The sequence below is a fragment of the Gastrolobium bilobum genome, unplaced genomic scaffold (assembly GCF_033153095.1).
Source record: "Gastrolobium bilobum isolate Gb01-03AN ecotype WA unplaced genomic scaffold, APGP_CSIRO_Gbil_v1 utg42610, whole genome shotgun sequence".
In the NCBI taxonomy this organism is placed as follows: domain Eukaryota; kingdom Viridiplantae; phylum Streptophyta; class Magnoliopsida; order Fabales; family Fabaceae; genus Gastrolobium; species Gastrolobium bilobum.
Genome location: NW_026896521.1, coordinates 172,376 through 191,917, shown reverse-complemented (window position 1 = coordinate 191,917; position 19,542 = coordinate 172,376). Strand labels below are relative to the sequence as shown.

Below are 19,542 nucleotides of genomic sequence, written 5' to 3'. Positions count from 1 at the left end.
AGGAAAAGGGCGCATGGATCATGTAATGGGCTTGGATGGTCCAAGACATTACTAATTAATTTAATTAGTTAAATTAATTATCAAATATTTAAATTTTGAATTTTGAATTTAAAATTTGAATTTTGAATTTGAATTTTGAAATTCGAATTTTGAATTGAAATTTGAAATTTGAATTTCGAATTTTGAATTTTGAATTTTGAATTTTGAATTTGAATTTTGAAATTTGAAATTTGAATTTTGAATTTAGAATTTCAATTTATAATTTGAATTTTGAATTTAAATGTTTGAACGTTTGAATTTGAATTTGAATTGGCTATGAAAAGTTGTTTCATAACAAAAGGATAAGATAAGATCTTGTTGGAACAAATCCCTTGTATCAAGAGGAGATCTTTGGAGATCACCAAGGGCTGTTTGGGGCGCTGCTTTGATGTGATTATAAGTGTCATCTAGTCAACCAAATAAGCTCCAATCAGATTTGGTTGGTTGAGAGAATCAGTGAGTGAGTTGGTTCAAATTTGAATGCAACTGCTCAACGTATCTGGACCGTTTCTGGGGCTGAAGGGGGTGCACATATGGCTGGCCATATGATGGCCATTAGATTAGAATTTTGACTAGGTTAAGACCTAGTCTCATGAGGATTCAAAGGTAGGTTGTTGGGAATTTTGAATTGCAACAACTCCATCTTTTTCTCCCTCTTTGTGCGCCACCTCAATCAGTTTTTAAGTGAAAAATCTGATTGCATCATGACTCTCTCATCACACTCTTGTGAAAACACCTAGCCAATTCTACTCCATCTATGCGCCACTTTTGTGATGTTTTCTTGCTGAAAATATCACTCTTCTAAACACATTCACCTTACTTCCTCCTTCACCTATTGAGCGCATAGCAAGCCTCTTTGTGGTGATCAATTGGTGGTTCTTCAAGAAAGAGTTCTTGCATCTTGACGTGGGTGGTGTGGATCAACGTTAGAGGGTTTGAACCCTTCAAACCTGATATTGATCAACTTGGAGTTCGAATCACAAACAAAGGTAACATCTTGCTGTCTTAGAGCATGTATCTTGATTGCATGTGTGATTCCGCTTGAGAAAAAAAATTTATTTTTCCCTCTCACATGCATCGGCCTTCAAGGCCATTTTACTTTCAAAAAGCTCCTCCTCATGAAGCACTTCTACCAGCATATTTTGACATTTTTCTTCCAAATTCTTCAAGTAAGAATAATCATTTTGCCCTCTATTTTGCTGAATGTTGCCAATTTTCTTCATAATGAAACTTTTTCTCCTATCTATATTACTAAAAACTCGTTTGTTCCACTCCCTGATATCTGGAACCAACCTTTGGAGCATGTACGGTAAATCAAAACTATAATCCCAATTTGCTTGTAGGAATTCTTTAAATAAATAGTGTTCTTGCCACGCAGCAAAAAAATGAAAAGGCTTCTTACCGTTATTTCTATGATCCTCAAACAACTTTACTAGGAGTGGGTTATGATAAGAAAACAACTGAGGGAGAGATGAGACTCTAACTTCATCAAACAACCGTCTCCACTCGATGTTGGCTACCACCCTATCAACCCGTATATAAATTCTGCCCATATTAGCCCATTTAGGGCCTTGCCAGGTAAAAGGCCAGCCATCACACCCCAAATCAGCAACCTGGCAATCATTAAGAAAAAAATGAAAATTTAGCACACTTAGAGGGGTTAGCTGCTACACCCCTTTTTTTCATGAGAATAAGAAATTACATTTAAGTCTCTACCTAAAATCCAAGGACCAGTTATGATATCACTTAGATTATGCAAATCAACCCAGAGCTTACCTCTTAAATTTTGGGTAGGACTTGCATAAACAACAGTAAATTCGAAAAACTGACCAGTAAGAGATTTGATTATACAATAGATGAATTGGGAAGATTGAGAAATTGAAACCACATCTACTTTCTTTGATTGCCAAATAATCCATATCCCACCAGCAAACCCTTGAGCTTCTTCTACTACTAGATTATCAAACCCCAATTTTTTCATCAATTTCCTGCACACTTCACTACTAGTTCTAGGTTCCAACAGAACAACAACATCAACAGAGTACTTCTTAATCATATACTTAAGAGCACCACCAAGCTCTCTCTTAGCAACCCCTTTGGTATTCCAAATGATAAAATTCATCAATAACTAGGTTGCATGTCTCCATTCTATGTCCATATTTTCCATATCCATAGCAAATGAGATGTAATCCCTCATATTCCACCATATTTACTTTTCCTTCCACTTTATACTCCCCTTGAAGGGATTTCATAAGATCCAACTCAACACACAATCTCGCAAACCTTCCTCTAGCAAGCAATGTAGTAGCCGCATCAATCTTTACAAATTTCCCCAGCCAATTGCTAATACTTTTAACCAACTCCGTGTTTACATACTCTATAGGAAATTCAGGAAGACGAATCCAAGCCATGACCCGATTGATCGTAGCTTGAAATGGTTGAAAATCTGGTTCCCAAGATCTAATTGCTAGACAGTGGTCAAAGATTACCCATGACCCTGCCGTAAAAGCGAACTCCATGTCTTTTTTATTCTCAAATCGAACTAGAAAGTACTCATTTTCTAAGTCAGTCACAAAGATCTGACCCTCTCTTGCCCACGTGTTCTCCAATTGTTTCTTCATAAAAATTAAAAATACCTTCTTCCCAAATAACTTCACAAATATGGCTTTATTCCATGTCTTCCAAGTTCTTTTTTTAAATTCATCCGACAATTTGAAATTCATCCTGCCGTCCAGATCTCCCTCCCACATAACATCTGGTTTGTCCTTCAGATTTTCAGAGTCAAGCTCTTCGGGTTGTTCCTTCATTTTTTCTTCATTCTCCCTGTCAATCTCGTCCTCCTATTCTCCATTATGACGCAATAGAATTTCCTTGAATGACGCATCTCTAGACATCCAATCTTCATCTCTTGGAGCCCTAATCTGATCATTGCATAAAACTCCATCTCCCCCCTTGCTTTTTTTGGTGCTCCTTTGAAGAATATCTTCCTCCTCCGATGAGCGAGAATGATCAGCCGTCGTTGACATGTTTTCTGTGAAACCAAGTTTGCCCTAGCAGAGCGTCCAGATAAGTGGCAGACTAAAAAAGTTCTATTTTTTTTTTGTACATGCATTTTATTTTTATGGTAAAGTTACTTTGTTTTTATTATATTATGGTTTACTTTTTATATAGCTTTTTATTACTTATCTATTCAACAGAACCCACGTGATATAATGGAAATTCATATGTTGAACTTTCAAATTGAAAAAGCTATATATTTATTAAAACTAATTTTTAATGATTTAGTTTTATCATTATTAATTATTGAGAACTTAGCATGATATGAAATGATATGTATTGGAGCTTAGGGAGATACTATATATATGAAATAATATAGCGTGTAACAAAATTTCTAAAAATACCTAATCACTTGTGTCTTCAAACTCCATCTTCAATTTGAGACTTTTTGTAAGCCCTTTGACATCATCAAAATATGTATTCCATAATGTTTAGGAGGTCTTCATAGGATATGGTAACAACCAATTAGGAGAGTTACGAACAATGTTACTACCAATTAATTTCACCGTTTGATCGATTATGTGGATCCAACAGTTATATTTATTTACATCTTTGTATGGTTATGATTCCTCATATTTAATACTTTATATTTACTTCCACCTTTGTATGATTATGATTTTCCATATTTAATCATATAAAGATGAAAATAAATATAACCGTTGAATCAATATAATCGATCTATCGGTGAAATTGATTGGTAATAATATTGGTAGTAACTCTAATTGATTGTTACAAAATTCTATTCCTTTTTAAATTAAACTAGTGTGCGTAAATATTAGGCCAAAGCCCGTTAACGTAAACTGTATTATTTTAGACGTAATTTGTTAATGAGATCGAAGTTAACTTGTAAAGATTGAAGTCTTTGCTTGATAGTTTTGAGATGTTGCCGTCAACAATCCCCCTTAATAGGTAACATGTAATAACTGCTATTGTCCTTGATAAAGCTTGTATCAGGTCCTTACCTCATAATCCTCTTGATTACCCAAAATTATTTTAGCAACTAAAAAAAATTAGACCTAAAAAATAATACTTTTTTTTTCTTGAAAATCACAATCCACGAAAAAGGGTTAAATCATGGTTCTCTTTAATTGAAATTTAAATAATATTCAGTTCAATTTTGAACAGTATAAGTAAAAATATTCAATCAATAACTAATATACGGAAAAAGGAAAGAAAAAAAATTTGTAACAATAAAATATCACGTGCAAGACATGTTTTCATGTAGTTCAAATACTATAAACGTGACTAAACCAACAAATACTATAAACGTGACTAAACCAACAAATACTATAAACATGATCACAGTATATTTATAACCATTAAAAAAAATTACTAGAGCGAAACTATTTTTTACTAAAATGATGAATTACTTCACACCATAAATATTTAGTTATTAGGAAAAAAATTAAATCTCAACCTTCTGTAACTCATATCATAACTTATATATTATAATTATCATTTAATTTATTTCTCTGATTTTTTGAAATAAATATCTTACAAATGAAAAAGTTTTCTGAAATAATATTATGTGAACTATTATGTAAATTCCTATGTGAATCAATTTCAGATTTTTCTTTCTTTCATTTTTCTCTTAAATATCTTAATTTCTCACAATAGTACAATGCAAAAGTTATTGAATATTGTTATGGAATATATCTATATCCTAACTACCTACCCAAGAATCCTTAAAGGATAATGACTCAATTATCCTAGCAGCATGAAACAATTGTTGGGCTTCCTCCTTCAATGCTAAGCCCAGGCCCATTTGAGGGGTTTCCTAAAAACTCTAACCCTAATTTCCACCTCCTCTATATATACTCATTAGTTGTGGGTGGAGGCTAGGTCAGATTTGAGAGAACAAAATTTGAGAAAAAAATTATTTGATTGTTTGAGTAAAGCTTTATGCTTTGCATCTGAGAGATCTCTAGAGAGAGTTTGAGTGAAACATCTCTAGGGTAGTTTGATTGTCACCATTGTTGGAGAGGTTGAGTTAACCACCACATTGGTGTATTTGATTAGTTGTAACCATTATTTTCATAGTGGATTTCTGATCTAGACTAGGTCCCATGGGTTTTTTACTTCTTCATTGGAGAAGGTTTTCCCACGTTAAATCTGGTTGTGTTCTTCTTCTCTCTCTCCTGTGTTTACGTTTTGATTTTTCCGCTGCGCTGCCTGACCTGGTGAAGTTCAAGCCGAGGTATTGCCGAGATCCGAGATCAGGATCTTGTTGATTGACTTCCGCACAAAGGCTGCTTAGCCGAGCTTGAGGGAACCGAGTTTTCCCAATAGTGGTATCAGAGCCAGAGTTCGACGGGTTCTGAGGGAGACGAGATGGAGACCAGTGGCATAACTCATGATGGAGATATGTTCAAGTTGACCGCAGACAATTTCACATATTGGAGACCGATGATGGAAGATCATCTTTACTGCAAAGATTTGCATGAGCCCATTATCCTTGATGAGAGACCAGCAGGCAAGACAGATAAGGAGTGGGAGATCCTGAGTCGGAAGGCGGTAGCCACGATCAGGAAATATATTAATAAAAGCCTCTTTGAGCACGTGTCTGAATTCACGAACGCGTATGAGTTGTGGACGAAATTAGAGTCCATGATTCAGAAGAAGACTCCCAGGAACAAAGCACACTTGGTTCGCCGACTTGTTAAGCTTGAATACAAGGACGGCATGAGCATGATTGAACACCTGAACACCTACAAAGGTATTGTGAATCAGCTGCCAAAGGCTGATATAAAAATTGATGAAGAATTGCAGGCATTGCTGCTGTTGAGCTCGCTGCCAGAAAGCTGGGATACTCTGGTGGTGACCCTGAATAACTCGACTCCAGATGGAAAATTGAAGATGGATGTCGTGACAGACAGCCTCCTGGGCGAAGAATCCAGGAGAAGAGAACGAGGTACTTCGAGTACGTCTGAGGCCAACGTTGCTGAGAACAAAGGGAAATCCAACTCCCGTGGTAGAAGTAAGAGTCGCGGTAGAGGTCGTGACAGACGAGATAAGTCCAGAGGTCGGTCAAAGCCGAAATATGAGTTGAAGTGCTTTTACTGTGGAAAGACAGGCCATAAGAAGCCAGACTGCTGGACCCTACAGAATAATGAGAAGAACGGCTCTGTGAAGCCGGATCAGATTATTCCCAAGAAGAGGGAAGACAAGATCACCACTACGGTGGCTGCCAACCCGGATGCCGAGATATTCCTCCTTGGTGAGGATAATTATTTGAATGTTGCATATGATGACTGCACCTGGATTGTTGACTCCGGTGCCTCCTTCCACGTTACTCCACACAAAGGTTTTTTCTCCTCTTATCGAGGTGGTGATTTTGGAGTTGTAAAGATGGGAAATCAGGTGACCAGCAAGATTGTTGGTGTCGGCGATGTAACTCTGACCACAGATGTCGGATGCCGACTTGTGTTGAAGGATGTGAGGCATGTACCTGACATGCGTTTGAACCTAATCTCGGTACGCAAACTTGATGATGTCGGGTTAGTGAACTACTTTGGTAGTGTTAGATGGAAGCTGGCCAAGGGAAACTTGGTCGTGGCCCGAGGTAAGAAGGAAGGATCCTTGTACGTGATGCAAGGAAAGATCAATGGCGAAAAAGCCAATTCTGTTCGAGATGAACCTAGCTTGGAGCTATGGCATAAGCGTCTCGGCCACATGAGCGAGAAAGGGCTACAGATCCTGAACAAGAAAGGATTACTGACCGGGTTGAAAGGCCAAGCATTGGAGAGTTGCACGCACTGTCTAGCTGGAAAGCAGCACCGGGTTTCTTTTGTGAGACCGGATCAACCTAGACGACGCAGGTATATTCTTGACCTCGTCTATACTGATGTCTGCTCCATGTCGGAAAGATCCCTTGGAGGAGCTCAGTACTTTGTTTCATTTATTGATGACCATTCCTGCAAAGTGTGGGTATATTTGTTGAAGACTAAAGACCAGGTACTCCAATCCTTTAAAGAATTCCATGCAATGGTTGAAAGGGAGACTGACAAGAAATTGAAGGTGGTCTGATCTGACAATGGTGGTGAGTATTGCGGCCCATTTGATGCATATGCAGAGCGGCCGGGATTCGACTTGAGAAGACGCCCCCCAAGACTCCACAGTTGAATGGACTTGCTGAGAGGATGAATAGAACTATTGAAGAGAAGGTCTGAAGCATGTTATCCAATGTCGGATTGCCGAAATCATTCTGGGGAGAAGCCGTCAAAAATTCTGTTGATTTAATCAACCTCTCACCATCACGGCCACTTGAAGGAGAAATTCCAGAAGAAGTCTGGACAGGTCGGAAAGCGGCCTATAATCAATTGAAAGTGTTTGGATGCCGAGCTTTCGTGCATATCCCTAAAGATAAAAGGGCCAAACTTGATGCAAAGACTAAAGAATGCATTTATCTTGGTTCGCCGAGATGTGAGTTCGGGTTCCGACTTTGGGATCCAATCAATAAGAAGATCGTGAGAAGCCGAGATGTGATCTTTCATGAGCATGAGAACATTCATGACATCTCGAAGCCCAAAGTCCGGGTTACTGTCAGACATGAAGAACCCATCCCTCTTGTCCGAGCTAAAGCAGGGGGAGAAAATCAAGAAAATGAAGAAAATGATGATCAGCAACAAGCTGAAGATGACCAAGACACTGAGGTCCGAGTTGATGATGAGATTCGGGATGAAATTGATGAACCGGGTTCTCAAGCTGAAGAACAGCCGAGATATCCAACTCGAGAAAGAAGACCCTCTACAAGATACTCATCCGATGAATACACCGGTGTTGCTGAAGACGGTGAGCCTCAGAGTTATGATGAGGCTGTGACGAGCTCAGAGAAAGAAGAATGAGAAAAGGCAATGCGAGACGAGATGAAGTCTCTACACGAGAATCAGACTTATGAGCTGACCGAGTTGCCTAAAGGAAGACGAGCTTTGAAGAATAAATGGGTCTACAAGATTAAGAATGAAGAGAACGGGCAAAAGCCGAGATACAAAGCCCGGATTGTAGTGAAAGGCTGCAATCAGAAGAAAGGAGTTGATTTTGAGGAGATTTTTTCTCCTGTGGTGAAAATGATCTCGGTCCGAACTGTGTTAGCCATGGCGGCTTCAATGGACCTCGAGGTAGAACAAATGGACGTGAAGATGGCATTTCTTCACAGTGACTTAGAAGAAGAAATATATATGGAGCAACCTGAAGGATTCCAAGCTCCAGACCAAGAAGACTTGGTATGTCGGTTGAAGAAGAGCCTCTATGGCTTGAAGCAAGCACCTCGGCAGTGGTACAAGAAGTTTGAATCATTCATGACTGATCATAAGTTTGAGAAGACTGAAGCCGACCACTGCGTATTTGTGAAGAGGTATGAGGCCGGAGATTTTCTGATATTGTTGTTATATGTTGACGACATGCTTATTGTAGGGAAAGACAAATCGAGGATAGTCGCCCTGAAAAAGGCGTTGAGCTCGTCCTTCGCAATGAAGGACCTCGGCCCTGCAAAGCAGATTCTTGGAATCAAGATCATCCGAGATAGACAGAAGAAGCTACTGTGGCTGAGTCAAGAGAAATTTATTGAGAAGATACTGAAGAGATTCAGTATGGACAAAGCCAAAACAGTGAGCACCCCCCTTGCCGGACACATAAAGCTGAACCAGAAGCAATGTCCGAAATCTGATGAAGACAAAGATGAGATGATGAAGGTCCCGTACCAATCCGCCGTCGGAAGCTTGATGTATGCAATGGTTTGCACTAGACCCGACTTGGCGTATGCTGTTGGAATGGTAAGCCGGTATTTGTCAAACCCCAGCAAAGAGCACTGGGAAGCAGTGAAGTGGATCTTCAAGTACCTCCGAGGTACGACCGACTTATGTCTCCGATTTGGAGAAGGCACAGCCGAGTTGCAAGGCTACTCGGATTCTGATTTAGGGGGAGATTCCGACTCGAGGAAATCGACGACGGGATACATGATGAGATTTGTCGGAGGAGCTGTCTCTTGGCAATCAAGACTTCAGAAATGTGTTGCACTATCTACAACTGAGACTGAGTACATTGCCGCTATTGAGGCAAGCAAAGAGATGCTGTGGCTGAAGAAGTTCCTCATGGAACTCGGCCATGATCAAGACAAGTACGAGCTGGGTTGTGACAATCAAAGCGCAATCCATCTTGCGAAGAATTCAACTTATCACTCCCGCACTAAGCATATTGATGTGAGGTATCACTGGATCCGGGATGTGGTGGAAGGTGGTGAGCTCGAACTCGTCAAGGTGCACACTGACCAAAATTGGTCCGACATGATGACAAAGCTGGTTCCAGCAAGAAAATTTGAAGACTGCTGTGAAGGAGCCGGGTTGATGCTGAAGCCGACGCATTGAAGTCGGAGGGGGAGATTTGTTGGGCTTCCTCCTTCAATGCTAAGCCTAAGCCCATTTGAGGGGTTTCCTAAAACCCTAACCCTAATTTTCACCTCCTCTATATATACTCATTAGTTGTGGGTGGAGGCTAGGTCAGATTTGAGAGAACAAAATTTGAGAGAAAAATTATTTGATTGTTTGAGTAAAGCTTTATGCTTTGCATCTGAGAGATCTCTAGAGAGAGTTTGAGTGAAACATCTCTAGGGTAGTTTGATTATCACCATTGTTGGAGAGGTTGAGTTAACCACCACATTGGTGTATTTGATTAGTTGTAACCGTTATTTTCATAGTGGATTTCTGATCTGGACTAGGTCCCGTGGGTTTTTTACTTCTTCATTGGAGAAGGTTTTCCCACGTTAAATCTGGTTGTGTTCTTCTTCTCTCTCTCTCTCTCCTGTGTTTATGTTTTGATTTTTCCGCTGCGCTGCCTGACCTGGTGAAGTTCAGGCCGAGGTATTGCCGAGATCCGAGATCAGGATCTTGTTGATTGACTTCCGCACAAAGGCTGCTTAGCCGAGCTTGAGGGAACCGAGTTTTCCCAACAACAATAAAGATAATGAGGATAGAATCCCTATCCCTATAAAAAAAAGGAGTTGAATCATATTCTAACTGGGAGATCTGCACAACCCAAGAGGTAACCCCTATAAATACAAGGCTTATACCCCAAATACACACTTTTTGACATAGTCACGTCTTGGCTACAAGCCTATTTCTTGTGCGCTGATTGGAGTCAGCGGCGAACCCTAAAAAAAAAAATTTAATGAAAATTTTAAATGCATTAAGATTTATGACACTCAAAGACCATATCAGTAGTAAATGCTTGGCACATACCATGACAACAACAAATCTATCAGTTGTTGGCTCATGTCCAATATGAGCTCATAATGACATTTATGGCAAAAACAGAGAAAAAAAAAAATTAGTGACATATATTTCATAACAGATGTGAGCATTGTCACATATATATTACACGCATAGAAATCAAGACTAGAGAATCACTTGCATGGATAACTACTTTTAAGCATATGTTTGATAAATGTTGTTTTCTCAGTTGAGTACTGACCCAAAAGTAGAACCATAGATTTGACATCAAAATCACTATTTGTTTGTGGTAAGGAATAACTATCAATATAGAACCTAATTAAAAGTATGATCACAACATGACTGAAATAACTGAATAAATAAATGATAGTGAATCTAGAATAACTAGTTCTTAACTAAACAAAATAAACAAATTCATCTACTGACCAGTAAAGGAGATAACAAAATCATTAAAGCTGTAAGCAACTTCTAAAGGCTTCAACTTCTTATTGTAGAGTCTCTTCAAACTATCGATAATTGATGTAACAGATGAAGCAGGAACCTAGGGAATACACACACAAAATTTAAGTGATAAACCTATGTGAACTAATTTGACAAATTTTAAAAACCAACAATAGCAAGGAAGTAGCAAAGAACAGATAAAACAACCTCCTCTAGAACATATCTATAGTATAATCAGTAACCAAATTATATGGATGTGGGAAAAAAAACAAGTTTTGTTAGTCCAAAACAAGATAGGAACAATTCGAGGCTGATACCTCAAATCTCATATGTTCAATGTCAAACACATTACTAGTACTAGCTTATGTCGCTTACAAACATATATACAAGAAAATAATTTTACTAGCATAATTTATTGGTTTCAGTCCCCAATAATTGTCTGAACCCAAACTCCATGAAGCACGGACATTTGGATGTTGTCATGTCAATCTTCAGTAGCCATACTTCTTAGCCCAATTCAAATCCAGTCATAAAATAATTAGCTAAAAGTTCCAAATAAATTTAAGGGAGTTTGGAGGGGAAGGGAAGGAAGGGGATCCAAGGGAGAGGGAGCGGAAGGAAATTGAAGGGTATTCCCTTCCCGTTTACGAGTTAAAAAAATGATAAGGGAGGAAAATAGTGGGTTAATGAGAAATTTTTACCATTTTACCATTTTTAAAATAAATATAATTACTATATTTTACAAATAAAATTAAATTTGATATTTCTAACAAAATTATTTATGTATTTTTCACAATACTAAAAAAGATCATATTTTCGACGAAATTTCTACGTTACAAACGATGAAAATTTCGTCACAAAATTATTTTTTCATCAAAACACTTTTCGTCGAAAAGCGACGAAATTTTTTCTCCGATAAAAATTTTCACAAAAATAAATTTTTTATCAAAATTTTCGACGAAATTTAATTTTCGTCAAAAGTTTTTACGAAAATGATTTCCTCCATCAAAAGTTTTAAACGAAAAAAGAATTTACATTTTGACAGAATGTTTTTCGTTCAAAATTTTGATGGAAAAGTGTTTTGACAAAAATTTCGACGGAAATTGTTGTCAAAAATTTTGAAGGAAATGTTTCATTCGAAACTTTCGACGAAATTTAGATTCTGTAAAGAATTTTGAAAGAATATTTTTCGTCAAAAATTTTTACGAAAATATTTTTTGTCAAAATTTTTTGACAGAAATGTGTTTTGTTGAAAATTTTGATGGAAATGTGTTTTACCAAAAAACTTGACGTAAATATTTTTCGTCGAAAATTTTCGATAGAAATTTTTTTTGCAAAAGTTTAACGAAAATGTTTCTATAAAAAACTTTCGACAAAATTTAAATTCTGTAAAGAATTTTGATTAAATATTTTTTTGTTAAAAAATTTCGATGGAAATGTGTTTCGTTGAAAATTTTGATGAAAATATTTTGTCAAAATTTTTGATGAATATTTGTTTTTTAAAATATTTTGAGGGAAATGTTTTGACGAAATTTGGATTCCATAAAGAATTTTGACAAAAAAAAAATTCCGTCAAAATTTTTTACAGAAATGTTTTTGTCACAAATTTTGAAGGAAATATTTTTCGTCGAAAATTTTGATGAAAATGTTTTCGATACAAAATTTTGACGTAACTGTTTTACGTCAAAAAATTTCGATGGAAATATTTTTCGTAAAAACTTTTGGACGAAAATATTTTCGTCGAAAGTTTTGACGGAACTTAGATTCTATCAATAATTTTGCCTCAATTTTTTTCCGTAAAAAATTTATGTAACTGATTATGGCAAAATCTGGTTCCGTATGTAATTTCATCTTTAGTTTTCACGAAAAGTTTTTGACGTATATGATTTTCATCAAAAATTTCATCACTATTTTTGACGAAATATTTTTCGTCGATAAATTTTGTCAGTATTTAAGACTTTTCTAATAATGTCACATTTAAAAATGATTCATATTTATGTAATTTTCACAATTTAATGCTAAGGGTAGATAAATAATTTTTAATATTTTTCCCTTCAAACCCCTCAAATTGGGGAACTTTAATTTTAAGAAGAAGGATGGTTTTAGAGGGTTTAGTAAAAATCCTCAATTCTTTTCCCTCATTTTTTTTAACTCACAAATAAAGAAAGGGCTTTCTAAAACCCTACATTTCCTTTCCTTCCTCTCTTAAAATCAACTCCTAAACAAGGCCTAAAGTTCTCAGACCCAGGACAGGTTGCAAAAACCAAATACGTAGTACAAAGATCAATAAGTTCATTTGATATGTTCCTCTCTCTATGTAGCACCGATACGACACGTGACACGACACGACACGACACTCCGACACATCAATCCTAAAAAATTATGAATTTCGACACGTTGGGACACCTTTTAATATTAAATAATATTTTTAATTTATATAGTGTATATTTCATTTAATATTTAATAATTTAACAAAAAATGAAACCAAATTAATAATACCCATCAACACGTCATAAAGATGGAAGCTTTAATAAAAAAAATAAGAACTGGGATGAGAGAGATATATAATATCAGATAGAGAGATCAAATCATATTAGAGAGATCAGAGACAAGGAGATACAACAAGAGCGTGATAGGAATTGACAACAATGATGCTGAGATAATCTCTTATCCACTCAAGGGGAAAAAAGACAAAAAAATAAAATTGATATGATCAGGTGGAAGCTTTATTAATATATTTTAATTTTAAAAAAAATAATTTTTTTTTTAAAAAGAATTAAAAAAAATTACGAAAATGTCATTTGACCGTGTCGGACACGGTCAAATTCGCGTGTCGGAATGGTCAACGTGTCGGAAAAAGTTGACCGCATGTCTGATACCGTGTCGGAGCGTGTCGCCGTGTCGGACACGACTCTCCCTGTTTTTACAAGTGTCCGTGCTTCCTTGGTTCCTCTAGCCTCATGAGTAAGACATGCTGAATTCTGATTCTTCAACTTAAAATTACTAAAAAGCAAAGGCAATAAAAAATGAAGAATAAAAGCAGCTGTAAAATAGTAAATCTAAGCTTTTGTAGCTGTTATACAACTCAGCGTGCATCTAGCAAAATAGAGATATTTTTACCAAAAATTCAATCCTTATAATCTTCAAAATCATGATGATGCTAAATGCCCACAATATAAATAAATCTGGCAAATATGCCAGATCGAATTAGAAGTTATAAAAAAAATAAAAACACAAGTGAAATCTTCAAACATAGCAACCATTAAAGAATCTCTTCCAGTTCCACATTCAAATCGAATTAGAAAAAGGATAAAAAAGAGAAAGAGGGGAAACTCACAGTGAAGCTGAGGAGCAAGTGAGACCAATGGCTCTACTTACTGCACTTCAAGTCTTCGACAATCCCAATTAGTTTGAGGAAAAAAGAGATTTAGGGAATGGGAGAAAAACTCCAAGCTGAATATTAGTGGGCCCAATCCCAATTATCAATTATAATACCTTATAGACAAGTTGGGCTATTAGTGGGACCAATCTCCTCTTGCTTCTTCAACTTGTTCGTCGACCTTTGCTCAGGGCATGTTTAGTACACATGATAGGATAAAACCTGATAGTATAAGACTTGATAGTATAAGATCTGATTGTATAAGACCTGATTAAATTTTAATACTATCGGGTGTTTGGCATGACATTATATAAGATAATGTATTGTATAAGATAATACTATCTAGTATTTGGTAATGCACTGTATAATAATAGATAGGATAAAAAAAAATACTTTTGACAAAAATACCCTTTTAATAAAAATTTTATAAAATTCTTGTAAATATTCATATGGAACAACTTCCTACTTTTGGATACGCCAACAAAAAATGCATACATTACTATAGGACAGCTTAAAAAATATAGAGTAACTTGACAGAATTGATCGCACAAAATGAATCTCGATCATAAGTGCAGTAAATAAAGAACAAGATGAAAACATTTTCTATGCTCATTTAAACTTTTAACATCTATAAAGAAATTAAGTAGAGGCCAACTTCAAGCAGACATAATAATTCAGCCTAAAATTTTTTATGCTCAATTGAACCTTCTACAATTGCAATGAAGATGTCAGGGAAATAATACCAAGACAAAGAAATTCCATATATAAAATTCTACCCAACCCATCTCACAGAGAAAAAAAATCTACATAAAATTTATGCATCTCATTTAGAACCACATCACCCTTCTTAGATTTTATTACCTCCAAAATGCTTCCAAGAACATCACTTGCAAGTCCAGCTTTTAAAATACTCCCAGGTTCCTCTCCACCATCATGTATTGACTTCCCAATCTCTTTCAATGTGACTACAAACACTCTCTGTTATTACTTTTGCAAAAATACGCCAAGAAACTCTGCTGCTCTGGGGGTTATTGTTAACATCATCTTCTAATGTAGTGAGAACAAATTCAAACCTAGCTAGCATAAAAAGGAATATCTATCTGGTGCATTTCATCAAACAGTTTAAGCACAACTTGGTAATACTCACACTTCGCATACAAACACATAAACGCTTTTGCAACAAAAACAGAGTCCAAATGCTCGCTTTTGATTATCGCTTCATGTATCTGAAGACCCAATTGAAGATGCAAAATTCGAAGGCAAGCAGTTAAAACAACAATAAAGGTGTATTCATTGGGGGTCAATAGAGGAACTTGTCATCTGAAAGAAGAGGTACAATGCTTCTTGTTCTCGATGGGACTTGGAAAACCCAGAAATTAAAGCACGGTAAGAGACACGTGGAGGAAGAAGAGGTCATCGAGAGTTGAATCAGGAAAAGGGGTTTGTGGGGTTGAAACGAAATGGGTTTGTGAGGAGTGAAGGGGGTAGTTGAATTATTATTTTTTGAATTAAAAGTGCAGAACATAAAGGGATGACAACGTTAACGGCGACGACGACGGCAATGCTGCTCCGGTGATAGCAGAAGGCTGATGGTGGCAGAGGGAGAAGAGAAGTGAGGGTCGAACGTGAATGAGTAAGAGAAGGGTAGAAAGGGAAGAGAAATATGGAACTATTATTTTGATGTATTAAGAGATTATGATGTATAAGCTTATACAATACGATGGTCTCAACAAACAACTGATAATATCATAATGTATAGTATAAGTTTATACAATCAGGCCTTATATGTCGCATCAAACATGCTCTAAAGGAATTATAGAAGCTAGCATAGCTTGCCCTAAGGGCGGCTATGCTATATATACGTGAAGTGCAGACCTTTGTATGATGGGCTCACTGCTATTTTGTGGAGCCCAAATTATGAGCTTAGGTTGCTTGATGGAGTGGGTCATTAACCTGCATCCATAACAAGCAACAACATACTCTTGAATTTTACTTAGAAAATAGATGGGTAATACTATATTGACCTTATCCTTACCTTTAGATAATGTAACATAAAGTATAATTAACTCACTTATTTAATAATTACATAATTTAAGCACTATAATTATTATATAACTGAGTTAACTATATTTTATCACATCAATCGAGGATTACCTCTCTAGAGATACTATAGTTATTCCCCAAAATAAATATCATGAGAAGATAGAAGTTAATTCATTGGTGCTAGATTAAGAAATAAAGGGAGGAGAAGCTTCCTCCTGTTTTTCCTGAGGAGGAATCTGGATGAAAATAAGGGAAGGAACTGAATCATCATCCTTTCTTTAAAAAGCTGTAACCTGAAAGTTCAGATTAAGAAATTAAGTTAGGAAATACAAACTATAAAGCTCAAATAAATAGTAGGAGTGCGATGAAGGGGGGGCAACAAACGGTTGTGAACTTGTGATTGTCAAATTATAGTCATCACCTTGCAAGAAATGGAGCAGTAGCGATATAAATCAGGTTCAGCCAACTTTCTAATGTAGATGTTGCATGTTGCCTCATTATTTAATGTTGAACCATAGCGTGGGAGAGGATTCTGAGAAATAATCAGTCGCTTGTTGCGTTTGTAGGGCTGCAACCATAGAGGAATAAAAATCCAGACACACAATAAAGACTTTGGTTGAGAAGAATCAATTTTCTAAACTCAATAGTTACATTTTTTCGGCATACAAAACTACACTAACGGGGCGTTTGGTTGAGGAGAAATTTTTTGAATACTATAAAAATGTAATTGATAGAGAAATGGTTACAAAGTGAGATAAAGTAAGATAGATAGGAAAATGTAAAAAAAGTTGTTAAAATTTTACTGGGAAAATTATGTAACTTTTAGAAAATCTATGTTTGGTTGGAGGTAAGATATAGATGGAAAAACAATCTTAAATTACAAAAGTAACCCTGATTTTAAATCTTTTTGACGGTGGCTGTATAAAAATTGCTTTTATACCTTTTATACTTTGAAATTCAATCAGATCCAAGACTGACGACCAGACATGGAGGTGGGCATATGCCAATTCGCATTGTAATGTCCCAGACTCTCAATCTTCCGGAGGGAGCAAACCTATGGGACATGTCTGAGGTTTCTACCATAGTTGTAACACAGAGGGGTGCAAGGAGGAGTTTCCAGAAGCTGCTTGCATCTAAAGGAGTTGAAGTTGTGGAGTTTGATATATTAAATGCCCGAGATGTTATGTAATATTTTCATGATCGTGAGTATCTTTCAATTTTATGGGAATGCGGAGGAACATTGGCTGCATCTGCTATTTTCATGATCGTAAGTATCTTTCAAATTTTTGAGAGGGTATAATGGTCGTTTTAGATATTGTCTACACAGTATCTTAGCCGGTTTTCACAAAAAAAAACCACCTCCAATTCATCTTTCTGAATAGTGACAAAAGCCATCATTCCACCGGCATATTCAAAATGCAATGCAATTAGGATTGATGGGGATTTAGACTGAATCTATGGAACCAAACGAGTGCTTTCCAGAATGCTTCCTTCGGATGCATAGAAAAGTTTGAAAAAGAACGCAACCTAAGGATAGTTGAGGTGTATTGAGACAAACACACCACTTAAAAAGACAGAGTTGATACTAGGTTGTCTAATTAACATTAAAGAATGCAAAATTTTGAACTAGTTTTTCCATCAGTAAATTTTGTAAAAAAAATAAAATTCACTTCAGTGTGTATCAATGCCTACGGTATCAACTAATTTGATGTGACATGTGAGTTTAGTTGCCTATCAAGTTAATCAAATTTATGCTATTTCATCTATTTAAACTGTTTCTGAAGGGGAGGGAAAAAAACACTATAATACCTTCTCGTTTTAAAATCATATAATTGAAATTGTACATTTACTGGTTTTGAAATTAAATTGAAGGAATCTAAATCAAGAACGAAATCATTTACAGGAATCTAAATTTTTGAGAGGGTATAATGGTCGTTTTAGATATTGTCTACACAGTATCTTAGCCGGTTTTCACAAAAAAAAACCACCTCCAATTCATCTTTCTGAATAGTGACAAAAGCCATCATTCCACCGGCATATTCAAAATGCAATGCAATTAGGATTGATGGGGATTTAGACTGAATCTATGGAACCAAACGAGTGCTTTCCAGAATGCTTCCTTCGGATGCATAGAAAAGTTTGAAAAAGAACGCAACCTAAGGATAGTTGAGGTGTATTGAGACAAACACACCACTTAGAAAGACAGAGTTGATACTAGGTTGTCTAATTAACATTAAAGAATGCAAAATTTTGAACTAGTTTTTCCATCAGTAAATTTTGTAAAAAAAATAAAATTCACTTCAGTGTGTATCAATGCCTACGGTATCAACTAATTTGATGTGACATGTGAGTTTAGTTGCCTATCAAGTTAATCAAATTTATGCTATTTCATCTATTTAAACTGTTTCTGAAGGGGAGGGAAAAAAACACTATAATACCTTCTCGTTTTAAAATCATATAATTGAAATTGTACATTTACTGGTTTTGAAATTAAATTGAAGGAATCTAAATCAAGAACGAAATCATTTACAGGTCAGGGAAATTCACGCTAAAATTGATGGCATCTTGCCGAGTAGAAGAATTGGTGCACCTGTGAAAAAATGGTAACCGAACATAATTTTTTTTTTTTTTTTAGTGTGGTAACCGAACATAACTTCTTTTGAAACAGAAAATGCAAAGGATGGGAAACCGACGAACGGTCACATTGGCTGCATTTACTTAGGGTTAAAGCATCAACGGTCTTAATTCTTTAATTCCATCACACCTTCACATTGGCTCCATTAATTAGGATTGTTGGTGGTTCACATTTTATTTTATGAGTAAATAACTTTTTTGGTCCCTCGCAATATTTATAAAATCTTTTTTAGTCCTGGCAATAAAAAGGATCAAATTGGTCCCTAAAATTATGAAAAAAGGACCACATTAGTCCTTATGTCAACTCCTTCGTCACTAACGTAGCCCTTTTTACATAATATTATTTTTTATTGCCAGGGACTAAAAAAATTTCGTAGATATTATCAGGGACCAAAAAAGATGTTTACTCTTATTTTATTTTTTTGGGAAAATAGTGGTGGTTCACTTTTATCCTTACTTCACTGTTTCGTCCACCATCAACGGTAACTTTTTATACACATTTAGAGCATTAAGCATACCCCAAGAACAACTTTTTGCTCACTTTAAGCCACCTTTCTCCTCGTTTCATAAAAAAGTTTCCCAAATTGATTCAAATAATAAATAAACTAATTAATAATACTCCTTATAGAATGACTTTAAACAAACCCATAAAAAACAGCGTCACCCTAGTAACTAAAATAAAGTAATAAATTTTACTAAAAAAAAAAGTAATAAAATATATCTTCA

At 36.0% G+C, this 19,542-nt stretch overlaps 1 protein-coding gene across 1 annotated transcript; it reads right to left on the bottom strand.

Annotated features, from left to right (window-relative positions):
• Positions 1-2,123: 2,123 nt before the first annotated feature.
• On the bottom strand, positions 2,124-2,846 carry LOC133300236 (uncharacterized). Its single transcript, XM_061499759.1, has one exon. It carries the CDS (start codon positions 2,844-2,846, stop codon positions 2,124-2,126), a length of 723 nt encoding a protein of 240 aa, XP_061355743.1.
• Between the last annotated feature and the right edge of the window lie 16,696 nt (positions 2,847-19,542).